The 20629-nt window shown below is 43.4% G+C and overlaps 1 protein-coding gene across 1 annotated transcript in view; it reads left to right on the plus strand.

The window, feature by feature from the left end:
- Nucleotides 1-20629, plus strand: part of RAD51C (RAD51 paralog C) — a 417313-nt gene that overhangs the window by 293619 nt on the left and 103065 nt on the right. Inside the window, exon 6 of the mRNA XM_069226398.1 lies at nucleotides 1357-1423. Within this exon, the coding sequence (XP_069082499.1) occupies nucleotides 1357-1423 (67 nt within the window). The remainder of the gene's footprint in view (nucleotides 1-1356; nucleotides 1424-20629) is intronic.

Consider the following 20629-nt stretch of genomic DNA (forward strand, 5'->3'; position numbering starts at 1 on the left):
AGATGGTAGGAACCTATTCACTTCAGTGCATCTTCTACCGGGCAGGACTTGGATTGTTTGAGCTTTCTTGCTTGCCTAGAGACTCACTGGCAGACCTCCTAGGATGGTCATCCATGCATCCCATGCGTTTGGACGTGGTCTGCTGTTGCAGAGGGGAAGGCGCTGATCTGCTCGCCGATGTCACTTGCACTCCATCATGCAGTTCCTCCACGAAAACTGGCGGTATTTCCTTGTAAGTGCTAGTTGATGGTGAAAAAGGACGCGCAGAACGGTGTTCCTCTTGACTAAGTGCTAGTTGATGGGGAAAACGGAGGTGGTGCAGAACTGTATTCCTCTTGACTAAGGGTGGGTGTGTGTGATAATTTTCTTTCGTAGAACAGGTTAAAAGCGAAACAGAAGTCCTGATTTTAATGTGAAAATCCCAGTGCAAAAAACTCTTTGAGCTTTGGATGATAATTGTAGATTTCGCGATATATATGGGAATTTAGCGAGGTATAAAATTTGACTGATTCCCACCCTCTAAATTACAGTTTATAAAAATAGAGACCATTTCAGACGCATGCTCTTATTATTGAGATTTGTTCGCCAATTTACTTTCTCATTGAGGGAGAGATAGCTGTAATTCCCAAAATAGCCACTAGATGGCTCAGACAAGCTATTAATATGTACGATGTGGTGGGGGGGGCTGATTTCAAGGCACTGTTTTACCCGCGATGTGCTAATAAAATTGCTGCTAAAGATTTGCGTGCGCGTTGTTTACTTAAGCTTCTCTATCATTGGGAAATGTCAGCATGTCCTCTGTCCCCGTTATCCCTCCCACAGTATTTTCTTCTGCAGTTTTGTGCCAGACAGCACGTGCCTATCTCTACCAAGCCTGTTATTTCGTGTAGGGTAGAGAGTGCCCCGGGTTGACCACTATGTAGTATTGAGACCGTGTCTTGTGTGAAAGTATCAATATAAGTAATTTATTTGCAGTTTTATATTGTGCGAACAAGATCCAAGTGATATTTTAGACGAAATATGCACAGAATACAAAATACACAAAAGTCCTGATTACTGTGAAGAATAAGTGAGAAGTCAGTTTTCTAGTGGGGAGAGGCACGCGGGTGAATAATTTAGCATATAGAGTGGCGGAAATTCAAAAAGGCAGACCACTTAGAAGGGAAACAGGCTTGTACGTGGTTGAGGAAGTCTTTGATTTTTTTTTTTTTTTGGGACTTGCGATCTTGCAACATTGAAATAGTTTACATCAGATGTTGTCTCTGATTTCTAGAATTCTGCCTTAATCCTTTTTCGATTTCCATCTTTAGCACTGTGCTGTAATCTGCCCATGCTTTTTCTGTTCTCTACATTTAGGTCCTTTTGACTAACCAGATGACGACCAGGATTGGGCCAAACCAAGCCATGCTAGTTCCTGCTCTGGGTGAGTCTGCCTATCTTCTTTTGCAAGCGTTAGCAGGGGTGTGGAATTTAATAAAATATCTACTTGTCCATGGATGGGTTGCTTCTTAAATCTACTTGCCAGGTAAAACAATCTACTTGTCCGTTTGGTGCCATGTATTTCAGCGACAAATTACGGCAGCAATCGCATTATCTAAGAGCTCTGATAATAGCCTCTCTGATTATGCAAGGGCTACTACTATAGTAGGGCTTGAATACTTGCAATTTCAGCCCCTACTATAGCAATTTCCTTATTTTGCCACCTTTCCGCAGATCTACATACTGGGGCTGGAGGACGCAGTAAGCAATAGTTCCAGGGCTAGAATGCCTTTGAATCTGCAAACCTACTAACTTGCATGTTTTAAGGATTTTCACCAGCTCTTCTCTAATCTTTTCCCATAATGAGAAAGGTTGGAAATTTACTCCTGACAAGGACAGAAGTAGAATTTCTTCCAGGGTTGAGGAAAAAAGTGGTTGGAGGGAAAATTAACTTGTAAACGCTCAATAGATTTTCACATGAGCAAATCTACACATGCATATTTGCTCATGCTAAAATACAGTTTACAGATATTTTCTAGGAATATGATTTCCTGGCCTACTTCTGTAAGTTCTTGTGAATTCATGAAAGCCACTAATTCAAAGACATATAACATGGGTTAACTTTTGTGACTTTCTTTAAAAAATGGATCCCTAATTAAGTCTGGCATTAACAAAGGCATTTTGTTTTTATTAAACTTCTATTTCTCTATCAGCTGGCTTTACTGCGATTGATCACATTCTGCTCTTCCACAATGAAGTCGTTTTGTTCAGTGCCAGGAACCACTGTGGCAATCAGTGGCGTAACAAAACTGGAGGGGGCCCCCCTGCAAAGAACTTGGAGGGTTCCCCCTCCAGACTCACTCAGGGCAAGTGCTGTGCTGATGGCGCCCCCTGAAGGGGGGCTGCAGGGCCTCTGTTACGCCACTGGTGGCAATGTGTGCTTTTTGAGACCAAAAAAAATAAATATTTTTTTGACAGTATTTGTTACAATGGTGAGGGCCTGGCAGCTCCCACAACAACAAAGTTACATGCAGGGCTTGATTTTGGGATGTGTGGGTTGGGTTGGTGGGGTATCTGTGGGTTGTTGGGGTAATAGGTGTGAGGGTAAGGGTGGAAGTATGTGATGGCATGCAGGTAGGGTCGGGGATATAGTAGTAAAGATTTGCCTTACCAGAGTCCAGTCCTCCTGCTACTCCTGCGAGGCCCTCAGGATGCAGTATTGCCAAGACTTGCTTCTCCCATGTTGTTAGTGGTGGGGGAGGAGGTGGGGGTCCACCGCCAGTTCTCTGTTCAGCAATCTGGTGTCTGGAGACCACGGAACGCACCTTCCCCCGTAGATCGTTCCACGTCTTTCTGATGTCATCCCTAGTTCTTGGATCCTGTCCCACTGCGTTGACCCTGTCGACGATTCTGCGCCATAGCTCCATCTTCCTTGCAATGGATGTCTGCTGCACCTGTGATCCGAATAGCTGTGGCTCTACTCGGACGATTTCCTCCACCATGACCCTGAGCTCCTACTCAGAGAACCTGGGGTGTCGTTGAGGTGCCATGATGTGGTGTGGGTAATGTGTGAGGTGGTGTCTGTTGTGATGTGTGAGGGAGTGTGTTGGTGTGTGTTGTTTGAGGTGCGTGGATGTTGTGTAAGTGATGGTGTTGTATGTCTGTGGATGCTGGTGTTGTTTTTGGTAGTGTATCTCTCTGGCGTGGTTTCAAAATTCTGGTAGTAAGGGTTTGTGGGTGTGTGCTTTATATTGGATTGAGTGTGGTGTGTGTATGTGTATCAGGTGTGTGTATTTCGAATTGTCCAATGTGGTTGTGTTTTGTATATGTGTGTGTATTTTGAGCGCGGCGGTGTGTACCGCCAATGGATTACCGCAGTTGAAAGACCGCCGCGTTGATTCGTGGGTCGTGATAGTGTGGGCGTATGTCAGGATACTTCAATTCGATTTCCTCAGAAGCAGAAGATAACTCCTCAGTCCCGACCCGAGCTACTCACAACGAATATTAATCCTTCGTGCTGAGTACCCCGGAGGGGGAAAGGGGAATGGGATGGTAGAGAGACTGCCACAGAGATGATGAACGCCAGTACTCAGTCTGCCTCTTCACATCTAAGATTGGATACAGCATCTGCAAGAGTCAGTCGCAATTACTAGGGACATACAACATCAGTTTTTCACTTTCTACTCTCAACACTTAATTCTCTTTAATTCTATTATTTCTTCACTCACCCTGAGTTCTCTGTAGCCTTGCTTCTCTCTATAAATGATAGCTCTTCTTAAAAAAATGCTTATTACTGATTCTGGAAGAACTTCTCAACCTTTGTTAGAGATTGGTTTTATGTTGCTATATATATATATATATAGTTGGTGATAATGCGTTCTTCAAATCAGCTGATGTTATTTAATTTCTCCTGTCTTATTGTGACTTCTGTCAATACTTGTATTTGTAAATGCTTGTTTATTAAAGTTCGTTTCTCCTTTCTTACTTCGACATTTGTTGATAACTTGTATTTGTAAATGCTTGTTTATTACAGTTAGTTTCTCCTTCCTTACTTCGACATCTGTCGATAACTTGTAGTTGTAATGCTTGTTTATTTAAATTCGTTTCTCTTTTAAACTCTATTTTGGTTTATTACCATTGAATTTGTAAATGCTTATTTGTTAACAGTTCGTTTCTCCTTTAAACTTGGCCTTTGTTTATAACCTTGACATTTGTAGATACTTGCTCTTTTAAAGTTAGTTTTTTCCTTGACTTTAATATCTTAAACAAGAACCTTGTAAACATAAGGTTAATTCATACATTAACTCTGTAGCCTTGCCGACTTCCACGGGAACGGTCTACTATCAAACTCTTCGAATAAACCTTGACAATATTTATCCGTTTTCTGTAATATAATCTTCAAATGTAATTTTACCTCACAGGAGTTTCTGTTCTGAAGCGCGCTCTCTCTCCACACAGCTGATTCCTGTCAGACCTCAGTTGAAGTGCAAGGCTTCCACCTGGAGAGCTCGTAACCTAGCAACCAACCGATTGCAAGACTAGAACTGTAACTAACCTTCAGGACTCACAGCGGCCATCTTGGATCTTCTGTTCTTGATTCTTCCTTTGAAATAAGCGCAAGATTACTCTGCAAACCTTCTTCCAGTTTGGGCTTTGCTGTCTCCACTGAGGATATCTCTTTGCTTTTCTCATGCACTTCTTTGATTTGACTTGGCAAGTTTGTGTGGTCATGACAGTGTATGGCGTGACGGTGTCGGTTTTGTTATCGCCAGTTTATCACTGACCTTTGGTGTGGCAGACTTGTGTGGGTGTCTGTATTGTGGCGGATTCCGGGCAGTGGGTTGTAATACCTGTAGTGGAATTCCACGGCCGCGGCAGTATTTTGGTGGTCTTCTGCACGGCGGAAAGCAGGATTTACCGCCAGGGTTGTAATGAGGGCCTAAATGCATTTGTAGTACCTTGAACTGCAGCAAAGTACCTGAGATGCGTCAAAGACAATGATGGCCGCAGGGGAGGTGATGCGTCAAAAGAGCTGGAGATGCATCAATTCCTTACTGTTACAGGGGAGGTGATGCGTCGGTTCCTTACTGCCACGGGGGGTGCATCGTTTACAGCATGAAGCATTGGTTCCTTACTGCGGTGCGGTGTAGATGTAGAAAATGGCGCCCAGGGACAATGAGTCGAAAGTCAGACGTGATGCGTTGATCTCACAGCAATGAAGCAGGCGCTACTTCAGATTCAGGGCAGTGCATTGCAGACTTTGGTGATGCAGTGCTGAAAACTCATGCAGCTGTGGTTCTTCTGACGTGCTGCGATGGAAAGCTGGGGCCTGCGTTGAAAACCATGGTTGTTGTGTCATGCAGGGACCACGCTCCGGTGCGGGCAGCGGCGATGTGTCAAATCCTTACAGCGATGCATTGGTTCGGAATGACGCTGTGAGTCGATGTGTGTATTTTCTTCTTGTAGCACCAAAGACTTCCTTCAAGGGCCCAGGAACTAGATTTGGCACCACTTGACAGGACAGGGCTCTCAGCAGAGGAGCCCAAGTGCTGGCAGATGAAGTCTTTGATGTCCCTGAGACTTCTTAATAGGAAGCAAGCTCAACTCAAGCCGTTGGGGAACCTTGGAAAGCAGGATGTAGAAAGCAAAGTCTAGTCCTTATACTCCCAGTAAAGAAGCAGCATGCAGCAGGCCAGCACAATAAAGTAACAGAGTGGCTGTCCCTCCCACAGCATCCAGCTCTTCTTCCTGACAGAATGCCCTCAGTCCAGAAGTGTTCTAACTACGTGGTTTCGGAGGTCCAGTACTATACCCATTTCTGTTTTTGAAGTAGGCAAACTTCAAATAAAAGTCTTTGTAGTGCACAAGACCCTGCCTTTTCCTGCCCTGGCCCCAGACACACTCCAGTGGGTTGGAGACTGCTTTGTGTAAGGATAAGCACAGCCCTATTCAGGTGCAAGTGTCAGCTCCTCCTACCTCTCTAGCTCAGGAAGACCCATCAGGATATGCCGGGCACACCTCAGCTCCCTTTGTGTGACTGTCTAGAGTGAATTCACAAACAGCCTAACTGTCATCCTGACCCAGACGTGTAGTCTACAGACAGGCAGGGGCATAAAATGGTTAAGCAAGAAAAATGCCCACTTTCTAAAACCGGCATTTTCAAACTTAAATTTTAAAAACCAACTTCACCAAAAGATTTATTTTTAATTGTGAGTTCAGAGACCCAAACTCCATATTTCCATCTGCTCCCAATGCGAAGTTACACTTAAAAGATATTTCAAAGCAATCCCCATGTTACCCTATGGGAGAGAAAGTCCTTTCAATAGTGAAAAACGAATTTAGCAATATTTCACTATCAGGACATGCAAACCACACCAGTACATACCCTTCCCTTTAAATACACTGCACCCTGCCCATGTGGCTGCCTTGAGCCTACCTTAAGGGTGACTTACATGTAGTAAAAGAGATGGTTTGGGTGCACTTGCCTGTTCGAAATGGCAGTTTAAAACTGCCCACACAGACACTGCAGTGGCAGGTCTGAAACATGTTTACAGGGCTACTCATGTGGTTGGCACTATCAGTGCTGCAGGCCACTAGTAGCATTTGATTTACAGACCCTGGGCACACATGGTGCACTATACTAGGGACTTAATAGCAAATAAAAAATGCCAGTCATGGATAAACCAATCACCAATACAATTTAGACAGAGAGCACTTGCACTTTAGCACTGGTCAGTAGTGGTAAAGTGCCCAGAGTTCTAAAGCCAGCAAAAACTACATTCAGCACAGGATCAAAAACAGGAGGTCAGAAGCAAAATGACAGGAAAAACCACACCAATGGGCTGAAGGAGAGGCTCCATGCAGACTGTGTAGTCAACCAAAGGAAGAAGCAATCCACACTATCTGCCTCTGCAGGTCCACCCTAAATCTGCGCTGTCGCTGGGTTTGGTCCTTCTGGACCAATGCAGGGGTGCATTCCTGTAGACAAGCTATATTAGCATGTCTAAACTCCAGAGACTCTCGAGTAATCTCCAGAACAGTAAAATATTTTCAGGTAGTTTTTTTTACTCGGCCTTGAACACTTGCCCCCCACGGGGATGGGGGTGACATACTCTCCCAGTCATACCAACCATAGTACTGGACTAAAGCAACCTTGGCCTACTTTCTGTGCTGAAATAACCATTTGCACTAGATCTTCGTCTTGCACAAAGCACTTCCCCACTGGGACCCAAAAAATGCCTTTCATGTCTGCTCTGATAACATCAATAACACGGGAATCATTCCAACTGCTATCCTACATAATCCCTGCGCAAGTTTTCTTTTGCGGAAGCAGACTAGCCGCAGGTGGAATAATGTTAACTCACTTTATGTGTTTGTTAAGCTGCTTCTTGCACACCTGCACAAGAAGGACTTTAATCTTTTTAGCCATAGACCCCAAGATTGAACACCTTCCCTCCCTTATCTGACAAGGACATTTTTATCATTTTAATGTCCTTGTTTATTTTTTCTTTCTCTATTGTCTTTGATATATACATTGTAATGTTTTTAATTAATCGAACAATAAAGCTTTACTACTACTACTTCTCGTGTCAGTTCATCTTTGACATTTTTGCATTTCTGAAGCTCCGTCACTGGTAAGAGGTTGAGTATGACGATTCCATGACTGATGGGTAATAATGTCTTTCAATTTCAACATGTCATTATCTTGGATCACGGCATTGACAATTTGCTCCAATGAAATGGCAGCTGATGTGTTCGATTTCACTATGAAATGTATGTAGGCTTCTGCAGTCTTAGATGTGCTACCTGGACATTGTATAGGCACTCTTGAGAAGTAGTCATCAGGGTTCTGATCTTTCCCTGGACAATGCACAATTGTATAGTTGCACTCTTGCAAATGTAGACCCCAGTGTTCAATTCATGGAGGCTTCTTGGCTTTTGGATTGCCAATGATAGTCAGCAATGCTTGATGAGCCACCACACAAGCCTGAAGGGTTTTCTGTACAGGAATATATGGAAATGTTTACAAGCCCACACCACTGCTAGTCTTTCTTTTTCTGGTTGTGAATAAGCATATCCAGTCTGGAACAAACTCTTACTTGCATAGGCCACAATATGTCATCAAACGATTGGCTGTCCGCTGCGATGTGCAAGAATATTGCCTAACCCGATTGGGCTAGCGTTAACAACAACTTCAGTATGTAACTTTGGACCAAAATATGCCATTTCAGTAAAGTTTTTAATAGGTTGTTTAATACTCTAAAAACTCTGCTTGCATTCACGTGACCAGTGAAATGTAACATTCTTTTTTGTCAGCTCTTTCAGTTGAGCGCTCACAGTAGTGAAGTCTCACATACATCTTAAACAGTAACTGGCCATGCCTAAGGAATTAATGCAACATGGAAACATCTTGTGGGGAACTGGCAGTTGACAAAGCTTGTACCTTAACTAGATCATCAGAAAAGAAATAGCCAAATAAGTTTAAGCTTTGTATTATTGAATTCACATTTCTCAGCATTTGGCGTTAAACCAGCATCAACAAATAAACAACACACTTGTTGTAAAGCTTTGTCATGTTCTTTCTGTGTAGCTCCGAAAACCAGTCTGTCATCACTATAGTTGAAAGCATTTACAACCGGTTGTACAATACGTCAAATGACTTCTTGAAAAATCTCTGCGGCTGATGACACACCAAAACAGAGGCCCTTATTATGAGCCTGGTGGTCTAAGGAGCACCAGTTTTGTGATGACAGTTGGACCACCGCAACCACATTACAACCCAGGTGGCCAGACCTGCCAGGAGACTGCCGTTTCCGCCAGTAACATTGTTCCCAATGGGGTGGTGACAGTCTGAGTTGTACTGAACTCAGTGCTGCCTGGCTGATTACAACTCACCTTATCGCCAGCCTTTTCATGGCGATCACCCCACCATGGAAAGGCTGGTGGTAAGGGTGTGCTGATGGCCACCGGGGGGTTGGGGCAGTGCAGGGGCCCCTTCTGCCCAGCACCCCGGATTGTGCACTATCTGCTTTGGAGGTAGTGGATATTCCGAGGGTGTTGTGTGCTATAGTATTGGCCTCAGCTCCCTTAAAGGAGCCGAGACCAATATTGTAGAACTGTTCCCGCTGGTCAGCCTGGTGGGAACATGGTCATACGCTCGGGGGGGACACCACCATGGCAGTGGTGTCCTTCCCATGAGTTTGGCGGTCCTGCGGTGGGACCGCCAAACTCATAAGTCTTTTGTATCGAAACAGACCAATATGTGTAGAAAAGGTTGGAATGTACCTGCAATTATCATTACATTCTAACTGATTCCCATTATGTTCTACAGGGCTCGAAAAATCCCACTGGCATTGGCGAGTCTTGATTGATCAGGTCGAGCTATTTTTTACACTTACTTGTCCCTTCTGCAGTTGACACTGAACAGGTGTTCTGTTCAGTTGAAAAATGGAGGGGCAATAAAAGATGCCTTTAATCTTGTTCTTATGTCACATTTGTTCTGTGCTCACAGACAGAAGTCAAAAGTCAGTTTTTCTTACAATTAATTTTCCTTCTGACTGCATAGTTCCAGGACTTTTTTAAGATGAACTGTGTGACCTGCTGCTTAGAATGCAAAATAAAAGAATATAGGGTGTCAGGTTTTTCCTAACACACAACATTTAAATGACTAAGTCAACTGTGCAAACATTTCAAAATATATCTCAGTAGTTGTGAAAGACCTTTTTTTATATTTCTATGTAATGAAAAAATATTGTAACAGGATGAAAACAAATCAGAAACCTTTACATGTTGACGTGCAAAGGTTATGTTTTCTGAAACCCAATTTTCACAAATTGTTAATACACTATATATATACAAGTTAGTAGAGACGTTTTTGGACATTTCTTGGAAAGTTACTGTGTGTATATCGGGAGCTCCTAGCTGGTGTAGGTGCAGCCGCTAATTGTGGATACATTCAAACCATATTGGACCACGCAAGCCTGGTGCTTTCCCTGAGGGGGCCCATCCACTAATATTAGGAGGGTTCCTGCTAAATAAGATTTTCCCGAACATTGGGTATATTTTTTAAGGATTAGGTAGGTGTATTGGTCCTGAAGAATCGCACCAGATCATTAAGACTATTAAGCGAGAAACATGTTGACCATGATTTAAGAGTAGTACAGGGGATCCTGTATCTACTTTCACTATACTCTCAATCTAGGGATTTAGTGATAACCACCGTCACTTGTTGCTTATTTTTTAGGGGAGACCTTACTTTATTTTCTCCCCCCATTCCTGTTTTTAATCATGACAGAGGTCGGATATCACAATAAATTATGTTTTACCTCTAGTCATTTTTAACAGCACTTTCTTTTCATACCAATCCTATATCAGTATACTTTTTGACAGGCTGGTTACCATCACAAAAGATCTCCGGCAAAGAGCCCCCTTGCGGGGCCCGTGAGGCATTGCAGTGCCGGCCTGACAAGGTGCATAGCCCTATGATGAAGCATGTCACCAAATGGTGAGTGAGGGCTCTTGCTTCAAATATTGGAACTCCCAGGAACCTGTGAATTACCGGCTCACACCCTTGGAGTGGAACTGTGTATATATATTTTTGATTTACATTTCTGATGGGAACACTATACACAGGACCAGGATTTTGTTTCCGAACCTCCCACTTTACTTCAGCCCCTCTCTTTTTTGTTGTTGGATGACTGTGTGTATATGACACTATGTTACCACATCATGGTCTAATAATATGTTTATTAAAATTGAGTGGTTAAACAAACTGAGAAACACTCCCGCCCTGATGGCAATGTTGTTAGTAAAGTAAAAGAAGTCCTAGGTTATGTGGTCTAGATTCTTGTGATGCATACAGCAAACTTTAGTCTACTTAATCAAACAAAAGAGGTCTTTTGTGCAGAAATGCTGAGCTCCCATATTTAAAGGTGTAATCATATGTGAGAATTAAAAAAAAGGCAACTCTGTAAACTATTTGCCTAGGATCACACAATTTGAGACCCGTTTATGGGTCAAGTACATTAGTTAGGTCGAGTAGATTATTTAAGTTACTCGACCTGCAGGTCTAGGAACATTTTTATGATTTTTCGAGCGCTATTCTAACTGATTTGTTTAAATCAAGGAAAGAGAAGACTTTTGCATTGTTCAATTGTCTTATCATATCAGCAGTGTGCAGACCTGGATGTTGTTTTTTCAATTGCCTTGTTCGCTTGACGCATGTCTATGCAGATACGTACAGCTTCACTTCACTGTCCTATTCGGGCACTACCACTGTGGGAGAAAACCATAGCATCGGACCGGTAGAATACTCAATAATATCATGCTTAAGTAGTGATTCAAGTTTCTTTTCAACAGCTTCTTGGAAATGAAGTACAATTCTTCTGTTTCTTTGAACAAAAGGGCGAACATCTTTATTGATATACTAAATTGTACTTTCATAGTCTTAGGTTTTCCTAATCTTTGAAATAAAGAAGGGAATTGATTTACTGTTTCGTGATAAGCATTCATATTGTGATTCACCAGTATCAGTTCCATTTCAGCAGCTCTGCTGAAACTGAGTGGATAGGCACTTGACTTTGGACCTTGAAGAACATGAATGGGAGGTTGCACCTTTGTTTTCATTTGCTTCATCGTCGCTACAAATGATCCTTTACTTTTCAGAGGCATTGGTGCAGCTCATGTGTACACTTTTGTTTTTTTGCGGTACTGGAGACAATTCATTGTATTTCTCCTCAGACATATTTATTGTCGCGCTGCGGTTGATGATAAAAGGTATAATAAACATCAATCATAGGCCACGTGACAAGTCTGTCCTGATATAAAACATCTCATTTGTCTTACTTGTTCACAAAAACATTTTATGAAGATCTTTTAGGTAATTTTCGCCACTATACAATTTGCCTGCACCAAGCAAGGTTGAACAGAGTCCTCAAGCAATTCATGTCAACCCATCCGAATGAATCCAACAGGTGCAGCTGAAATATCTCTTTTGAAAGACAGCACTCCTCTTGGCCTTGACATCAGCAAGATGCACAGGGCAGTTTCAGATCATTACAATCATGAGACTGTTCCTGCAATTTGGAAAAAAGGAAAAGTGAGACTGTAAAGAAATCCTATGTTCATCCGTAAGGTGCCTTCAGATTTCCTGCCAAACGAGCCTTCAGTACTCCATTCCTTCTTTTCTAATCAAACTTCTATTGTGGAAGGAAAACTTCATTTCGTAGATGTCCCCAAGTGCTTATGGTTCTACTTTGTTAAGGCCAAAGACATTAGAAACTCAGATCAGGAAGATGTTGCCCCCTCCCCCCATGAAACAAGGTATAACGAGGTGGATCTTTGCATTCATCACTGTTTGCCACAACAAAATAACCGTCCCCTCAGGAAAGACTGACCCTGCACTGAACCAAGAAGCACGACATCTACTACAGTGTTGAACGCTGGGGTGCTGCAGCTCAGTATTTGTCATGCTAAGTAAGGAAGGATGGAAGTAGAGTCAGCACGTTCACTTGCCTGGCAGCTTTTTATACAGTGAATGTGCTTAAAAAAACAATATAATTTTGCCTAGGTGCATGATAATGCAGTTATTTCTTTGATGAGAAATGCTAGAGATTCCCAGTCTGGCAACGGAGAGTATCTCAAGCAGGTAAATCAATAAAATATATCTCCATTCAAGGTCTATAGTTATAGTTAAGTAACATGTTTCCTTTATAGAAGTTTCAGAATAGCTTCTACTGGTTCTCATCTTTTCACTTGACATTGGTAAAATATTGTTTATTATAAGGTCCTTCCTATGGCTCTCTACATAGCAACTTGTAGTCCCTCTAGCGTCCTGATTCCAGGGATAACTTCCTAGGGTTTAATTTGGCTAAAAGATCTTGGGACTAAAACTCATTCATTGAACTGGCAATGAGCAGAGGAACAGCTGAACTGTTGAATAGGAAGGCACATTATTGTTGTCTGTTATTGACCATGGATCCAATTATAACACTAGTAAGTTTTCCTTTACCCTCCTTGCGCCTTCTTGTGGCATAAGTGACATTCATTTCACATGATCACGCTGCTGAGGTTGCCACTCATGGTAATGTCATCAGTATTGGTGTTAACTATCGCTAACAATGCCACACAGTGTCCTTGTGTTACAACTAATAATAAACTATGCCTGGGATTATTACTCTCGGCAGTAAAAATGCCATCAATGGAACACACCGTTTTCTTCTTTTCAGCTAGTAAGACACTGATGTTTGTTTGTTATATCTGATGATATATTTACACACCAGGGGCCTTATTTCTGATTGGATTTACTTTCCATGTCTGTGCCACGAGGCACCCTCAGCTATGCACACCCGTGGCAGAGAGGGAAAGTGTCCCTGAATTTAGAAGAAAATGTGATCTCTCCTGTACCAGCGCCAACTCTGAGAGCTTACCCTACACAAGAGGGGGCGCATCAATGAATTAATAGAGCTGCAGTTCAAATCCACGACTGTTTCACAACAGACGTGCCTAGTTTTCTGTACAAATGCAAAAACAACAGAAGATGGACGGAATGCAGAACAAATCAAACATTCACCCCCAGTCACAGATCTGGGTTTAATCCATCAGTTTTTTTGCTTGCCATGCCATTCCAGCTCAGACCCGCCATATGCAAATCAGTCTTGATCCTGTTCCCCATGGGAACAGTCCAGCCCGAACTGCCAGGCCAGGTCTTCCCTGGACCAGAAACAAGCATCCTGGGACCGGTTTCAGGGTATCACCCTTCATCAGCCAGGCTAGCTTGAATCTGGTGGCATAGCAAGCAAGGGACCCACGTCTGGGCATACCCTTCCCACTTGGGGCGACAAATGCAAAAACAACAGAAGATGGACGGAATGCAGAACAAATCAAACATTCACCCCCAGTCACAGATCTGGGCTTAATCCATCATTTTTTTTTGCTTGCCATGCTCGCTGCGCCACTGGAATCAAGCTAGCCTGGCTGATGAAGGGTGATACCCTGAAACCGGTCCCAGGATGCTTGTTTCCTGTCCAGGGAGTACCTGGCCTAGCAGTTCGGGCTGGACTGTTCCCATGGGGAACAGGGTCAAGGCTGATTTGCAAATGGCTGGGTCCAAACTGGGGTGACGTGGCCAGCAAAATAACGATGGATTAAACCCAGATCTGTGAATGGGGGTGAGTGTTTGAAAAGTTTCAACACTCCGTCCATCATTTTATTTTGTTTTGTGATGTAGTTTTCTGTACAAGACAGGGATCCTTCACTGCACCCACATGTAAGGGGTTGTCTGAGGGTCCCTAGAGCCCCCTCTCAAAGGGTGCCCCAGGGACGCACTGATCGTGCGCCATCTTAAATGTGCCTCACATTCAATGTGCCCCTAAGGGCCTGCTTGCTGTTGCAGCTGTGTTCGTACTATGGCGGGGGAAAGGGGAAATAGTATTCTTCATTTGCACCTGGCCACAGCCCCATGCAGGGGATGGAATGCCCCTTTGAATCATGCTGGAGCAAATGTCCCATCGATGAAATGTGTAATACAGAACTAGCTGTACAGGCATCTACGGAAATGAAAGTGCCCCGGGGTGCAAAAAGCAAGCACAAATTCCTGTTTTGACTCCGGTCATACACGTTTTTTTTTTTAAACGACTAAACAGAAAGTAGTGAAGCCTGTGCATTGACAATTCCTCTGCTGTTGCATAATTACATTGATCACATATTTTCTACATTTTAGCACCGAGCTAAACAGTTTTCTGATGGTAAGTAACACTAGTTTTAGGCAGTTTTCTGTCCGATAATAGGATATCCGATGGTAATTCATTTACTAATAGCAATGTTGTTTTTGCCAGCTGGTGGTGCACATTCCTCATGGAAAGGATGCGATCTTGCTACCACTATCTTTCCCATGTTCTGTCTGTGATAATATTGCTACCTTTCCAAAATTATACCCGATATGCAATGCACCCTTACCTTAAACTTCAGTTCACATGTCAAGTTCAGGTTGATTAACATTGTTATTTATTAGCACTTTGGTCAATAATGCTGTTTTTTACTAAGAACTCAGGGGCATATTTATAAGCCCCTAGCACCACCTTGCGCCATGTTTTTTTACCATTGGAATCAGGTAAAGCTTGTATACACTGATCACTGCACTGACACAATCTTATGAGATGTTTTATTGGAAGCTGTGAGGTGCAGGTGACAGTTTCCTACAGATGACGCTTTCCAATAGCACATGCCCCGCTTACCAGTCTTCTGCTGGCTGCTAGCAAGTTCTTCCTATAAAAACATAAAATTAATTGATAGATTTGAAGGGCTTCAAGAATGTTGATTACTTTTATTTTTAATAATCACCATTCATTATTTGGACTCCTTCAACAGCAGAAACCTCTACCCTTCTGATGCTGGTCATTCAACTGCTCAAGCCCTACCTCATGAACACTCTTCCTTAGATGGGTACATGGCAGAGATGGCTGGGAGATATCAGCCTCCCCCCACCCCCTTCCCTCCCGAATCTTACTGACTAAGCCACGTACCTTTCCTATGGGGGCAGATCCCTTATCTGCAAAAACTGATCTTGGTGTTAAGTTCTGTGTATTAAAAAATAGACTTTCACATTTGAATAGCTAAGAAAGTATTGAATGAATTCAGCAATATTGCTTGCAGTCCAACTATTTGTGGAAGTAAGTGTTTGCTGGAAAGGAAGCAAAACACATTTATATTGTGTTTAGCATTTATGTAGCATACATGTCTACACAATCGATTTTCGCGTGACTGTACAAAACAGCAGCTACAGAGCCAGCCAGGACACGACCAGGAGCCTAAAGCAGGGTCCAGGGCTTTACGTGGGCCGGGTCCTGCAGGTGCTCAGCATCGGCAGTTCCAAAAAGCAAGTGCTGAGATGTATCCCTATTGGGCTCTCCATTTTTCCCTCACACAGAGACAGAAAAATAATCTTAACTCGGCAACATTACCACTCTTCACTGCCTTTGATGTAACTTCAGAGACTCGTTATAGTTATTGCACAATCTCATCATTTCAGAACTGAAGCATTGTTAATATTATGTACAACAAAGCTATTGCTGTTACTTTTTATCTTTTGTAAGTAACCACCATTGACAAAGCCAATAGTCCTGGCTTGTTTTAGGTGTAATGTCAGTTGCATTATATATGCGGATTAAATAGTGGAAAGAAGCAGCTAAATAACATAACTAGCACAACTATGCTAGCAGAGATTTTTAGCCTAACAAGTTTTTAAGCCACGCCCTTAATTACATGGGCCACGCCCCTTAGAGAGACCCTTCAGTTTTTTTCATCCCACTTAAAGCCCTGGCAGGGCCAGCTTTTGACATAGAGGAGCAGGGCCCAGGGCGCTCACCTTCAGAGGGGAACACAGAGGTGTCTGTATCACGGTCCTGCAGGTAGCAGCGTTTCTCTCACTTGGCACCAATGTTTCAATTAAACTGATTGTAATCGTTTTTTTTTTACCCTGTGTGCAGGTGCCATTTTACACTCCTTAAGTTCTCAAATTCCCCTCCCATTTCCCTCTCACCCCCTGCTGCTGCACAGTTAAAAGCCTGTCCGCCACAACAACTTGGCACCAGGGTGATGGAGTTAAGTTGGAGGTCCAATTTATAACACTAGTAAGTTTACGTTTACACTCCTTGAGGCATAAGTGCCATTCATTTCATATGATCAATCTGTTGAGGTTGCCATTCATGATAATGTCATTGGTATTGGTGTTAACTATCGCTACCATTTACCATTGCCACACAGTGTTGTTGTGTTACAACTAATAGTAAATTCTGTTGGCACCTTCACTGACCTTTTGGTCAGTGTCTGTTGTTCTCTCCTGCGTGGCCACTGCTGTGTTCGAGGCCCGCCTCCACCCGCAGGCACCTACCTGTGCCTCATCCCTGGTGGCCTAGTAGCATCTGGCCTGTCTGATCTGTCTGGTGTTTTCTCTTTTCCTCGTTTTTGTCTGTTTTGTCTGTTTTTGCCTTTTGTAATCACAGCACCGAGACCACCCTGCTTGCTGCCACAGATGACATCCACTGTCTCCTCAAATGCGGCCAAACAGCAGCCCTCATCCTACTAGACCTATTGGCCGCCCTTCGATAGTGTCCCACTGCACCCTATGTGCCAGACTCCACACAGCAGGCATACGCCGGCAAGGCCATTCGATGGATACACTCCTTCTGACAGGCAGAACGCAGAGAGTCAGGCTCTCGCCACACCTATCAGAACCTACAGAAAGCTGTGGAGTACCTCAAGGGTCCTCGTTGAGCCCCATGATGTTCAACATCTACATGACCCCGCTCACCCCAGTCGTCGGGGACTATGGTCTGAACATCATCTCCTATGCTGATGACACCCAGCTGATCATTTCCCTGACTGAAAACACCTCAACAGCCAAGAAGAATTTCAAAGACGGGATGGAAGCAGTTGCCACCTGGATGAAGGAGAACTTCCTTAAGCTGAACTCCGACAAGACCGAAATCCTCATCCTGGGACCATCCTCCTCAGCCTTGGACGACTCCTGGTGGCCCTCAACACTTGGCAATCCCCAGAGACCACACACAAAACCTCTGCGTCGTCCTTAACTCAGAGCTCATCATGATTAGACAGGTCAACTCCATCGCATCCACCTGCTTCCACACTCTCCGACTCCTATGGAAGATTTTCAGATGGATACCAAGCGACTGCTGCAAAACCGTGACATACGCCTTGATCACAATCAGACTTGACTACGGCAACGCCCTCTAGACTGGAACTACCAAGAAGAAACTGAGCAACAAATCCAGAACGCTGCCACCAGACTCGATCTGAACATCCCCTGCTAAGAACACATCACAGGATACCTGAGAGACGTCCAATAGCTCCCCGTCGAGAGGATGATCAACTTCCAACTCCTCATACATGCCTACAGAGCCCTCCACATTGGACCTAGCTACCTCAACCACTGCATCACCTGGTCCTCCCCTTCCAGATCTCTCCACTCCTTCCAGCAGTTGCTCGAAAACATAGCCTACATAAAGAAGTCCTCTGCTGGAGGAAGATCGTTCATCTACCTGGCGGCAAAAGGTTGGAACACCTTACCTCTCCACTTCAGAAAGTCTCCATTGGTACCTCAATTCAGGAAAGACCTCAAGGCATGTCTCTTTGACCGAACCCTGAGGACACCTCACAGCACCCTGAAACCCTATGGTTGAGTAGTGCGCTCTACAAATGGCTGATTGATTGACAGTAAAAATGCCATCAATGGAACACACTGTTTGCTTCCTTTCAGCTGGTAAGACATTAATGTTTATTTGTGATAGCTGGTGGTAAGTTTCCACACAAGGGACCTTATTCATCATTTAGGGCCACTTTCCATGTCTGTGCCACAGAGCACCCTCAGCTATGCACACCTGTGGCAGAGAGGGAAAGTGTGCCTGACTATGGAAGAAAATGTGATCTCCCCAGTACCAGCGCCAACTCTGAGAACGTACCATACACATGAGGGGGCGCATCAATGAAATAATAGGGCTGCAGTTCAAATCCATGACTGCTTCGCAGTAGATGTGCTTAGTTTTAAAGACAAGGCAGGGATCCTCCAGGAGGTGGGTGTAGTGTCTGACGGCACCCACATGTATGGGGATGTCTGAGGGTCCCTAGAGCCCCCTTCCAAAGGGTTGCCCCCTGTGCCATCTTAAATGTGCTTCACATTTGTGTTTGTGTTCAGAGGCCAGTCACTGCTTTAATTTAATGACTGTGAGTGACTCATGAACTCAAAACGGGCTCCTTGATGCCTGTTTTATTTTAATCTCTAGCAGCAGTGAGGGCCCCAAATTTCTGCCTACCCAGGGCGCTATCCAAGCAAGGACCGGCTCTGAGCCCGAGCTCATTCCTCGGTGGTATAGGACTGCATTAGCGCCATCTGCGCCCACCCTCGCGTACTCGAGCACGGCGATCATGGTCTGCTGTGGACTGCACACCAATGCTTTCTCTTTCAGAAACATCTAGGGATTTTAAAAAAAAAGCTCTTAATTGGATTACAGTTTCAGAGACCAGTCTATCCTCATCAAGTGCTTCCTGCATAAGTAAAACATTGACTGCCCCATAAAGTGCCCTGTCTAGAAGGACATTATTCCAATGAGCCTGCTCCTGACAGGGCGAAGATTAACTGCTGGTCGATAGGGAGGAGCAGCCACGAAGGAGACTAGCAATGCGAAGCTCCAGGAAAACACACTCACCAGCCCCTCCCGGGTGACCTGAAACATGCTGGAAAGCCATTAAGTTATTGTTGAATTCCCCTTGGTGTTGAATATAGAGGGCGCGAGCTTCGGTATTAGGGGAGATTGTGTGTTTTTGTAGAACTTTACTGAATAGTACCGGTTTGGGGTATGTGTTTTTCATGGGATGGAGCGGTTTTGGCGTTTCTTCTACTTTTTACAAATCATCATCATTTGGTTTTGTCATGTGTGAGCACGCTTCTATATATGTTTGATATGTAACTGGCCTTGATACATGTTAATATAGTCCATGCCCTTGCATTAGGTAGATTTGATTGTTTGATTTATGTAGCATGTGTACTATCCTTAAGTTTTAGGCCTAAATTAACATGAGTTTTTCAGCTTCGTTTTTACAGTCTACTAAATTGAGTGGTGAACATTGTATAGCTCCCATCTAGTTTTTGCTCCCATCTTATTTTAATCATTGAAGTATTCATTATTATGTTAATTATTTTCCACATTACGTGTAGAAAAATGGACCATACATTTTGATTCATTATTATTATTTTTTTTTTTTAAACAGTCACTTGTGAACTGGTTTTGGGGACCAGTGCGGGGCTCTTCAACATCACCTGTAGAAACAAGAATTTGCCTGACAGATTTGTCTGATTCCAGTACCATTGTTACAGATGAGCATTGTTCAGTGAAAACGCACTCCTATGTGCATAGATGATAAATTGTTTGGGGATAGAATGTCATGCTTTATAGCTTGTACGTTAATTAGAACTGTAGTGATTTCTTTGTCGTCTGGTCTCACTTACCAAAATGTGACATTTTATAGATATATATTGGTCTAACTAAACGAGGCAGGCGGGTTTCTAGCGGAATCTTCAAACCAACAATTTCCCTTTTATGGTTGTCTCTTCTAATTCACAAAGATTTCACCTTTATTACATGTAGTGAGTCCCATGCTGGTACCACAATAATGGTACCAAAGTAGCAGGATATGAATTTTACAGTGCGCTTGCTAGTAACATTTACAAAGTCAGATAACAAATTTATTGGAAATTATATTCTGACTTGAGAAGAGCTAAAGGAGAGCAGAAGTCTTATGACCGGGAATTACAGCATTTGAATGCTAGTGAGAGGCTTACTTTTGAGTAATAGGGGAGATGATGTGGCCCAGCAGCCAGAGCTGCCGACGTTGGAACTGGGGAATCGGGTTTGAGTTCAAGCGTTAGCTCAACATCCTGTGATTCTTTGTAAATCACCTGATCTCACCGAGCAAAAAAAAATATATATGAATCTGACTTTGTGTAAAGTAATCCGGTAATCATGTAATGTGCTTCAATACCCATGGGCCACGTTATCATAATATAAAACTGCAAACTGTAGTAAGTCAACTTGACTTCCTGAGAATGACAATTCAGATTGAACATATTGATGGAGAT

The sequence above is a fragment of the Pleurodeles waltl genome, chromosome 3_1 (assembly GCF_031143425.1).
Source record: "Pleurodeles waltl isolate 20211129_DDA chromosome 3_1, aPleWal1.hap1.20221129, whole genome shotgun sequence".
Lineage (NCBI taxonomy): Eukaryota > Metazoa > Chordata > Amphibia > Caudata > Salamandridae > Pleurodeles > Pleurodeles waltl.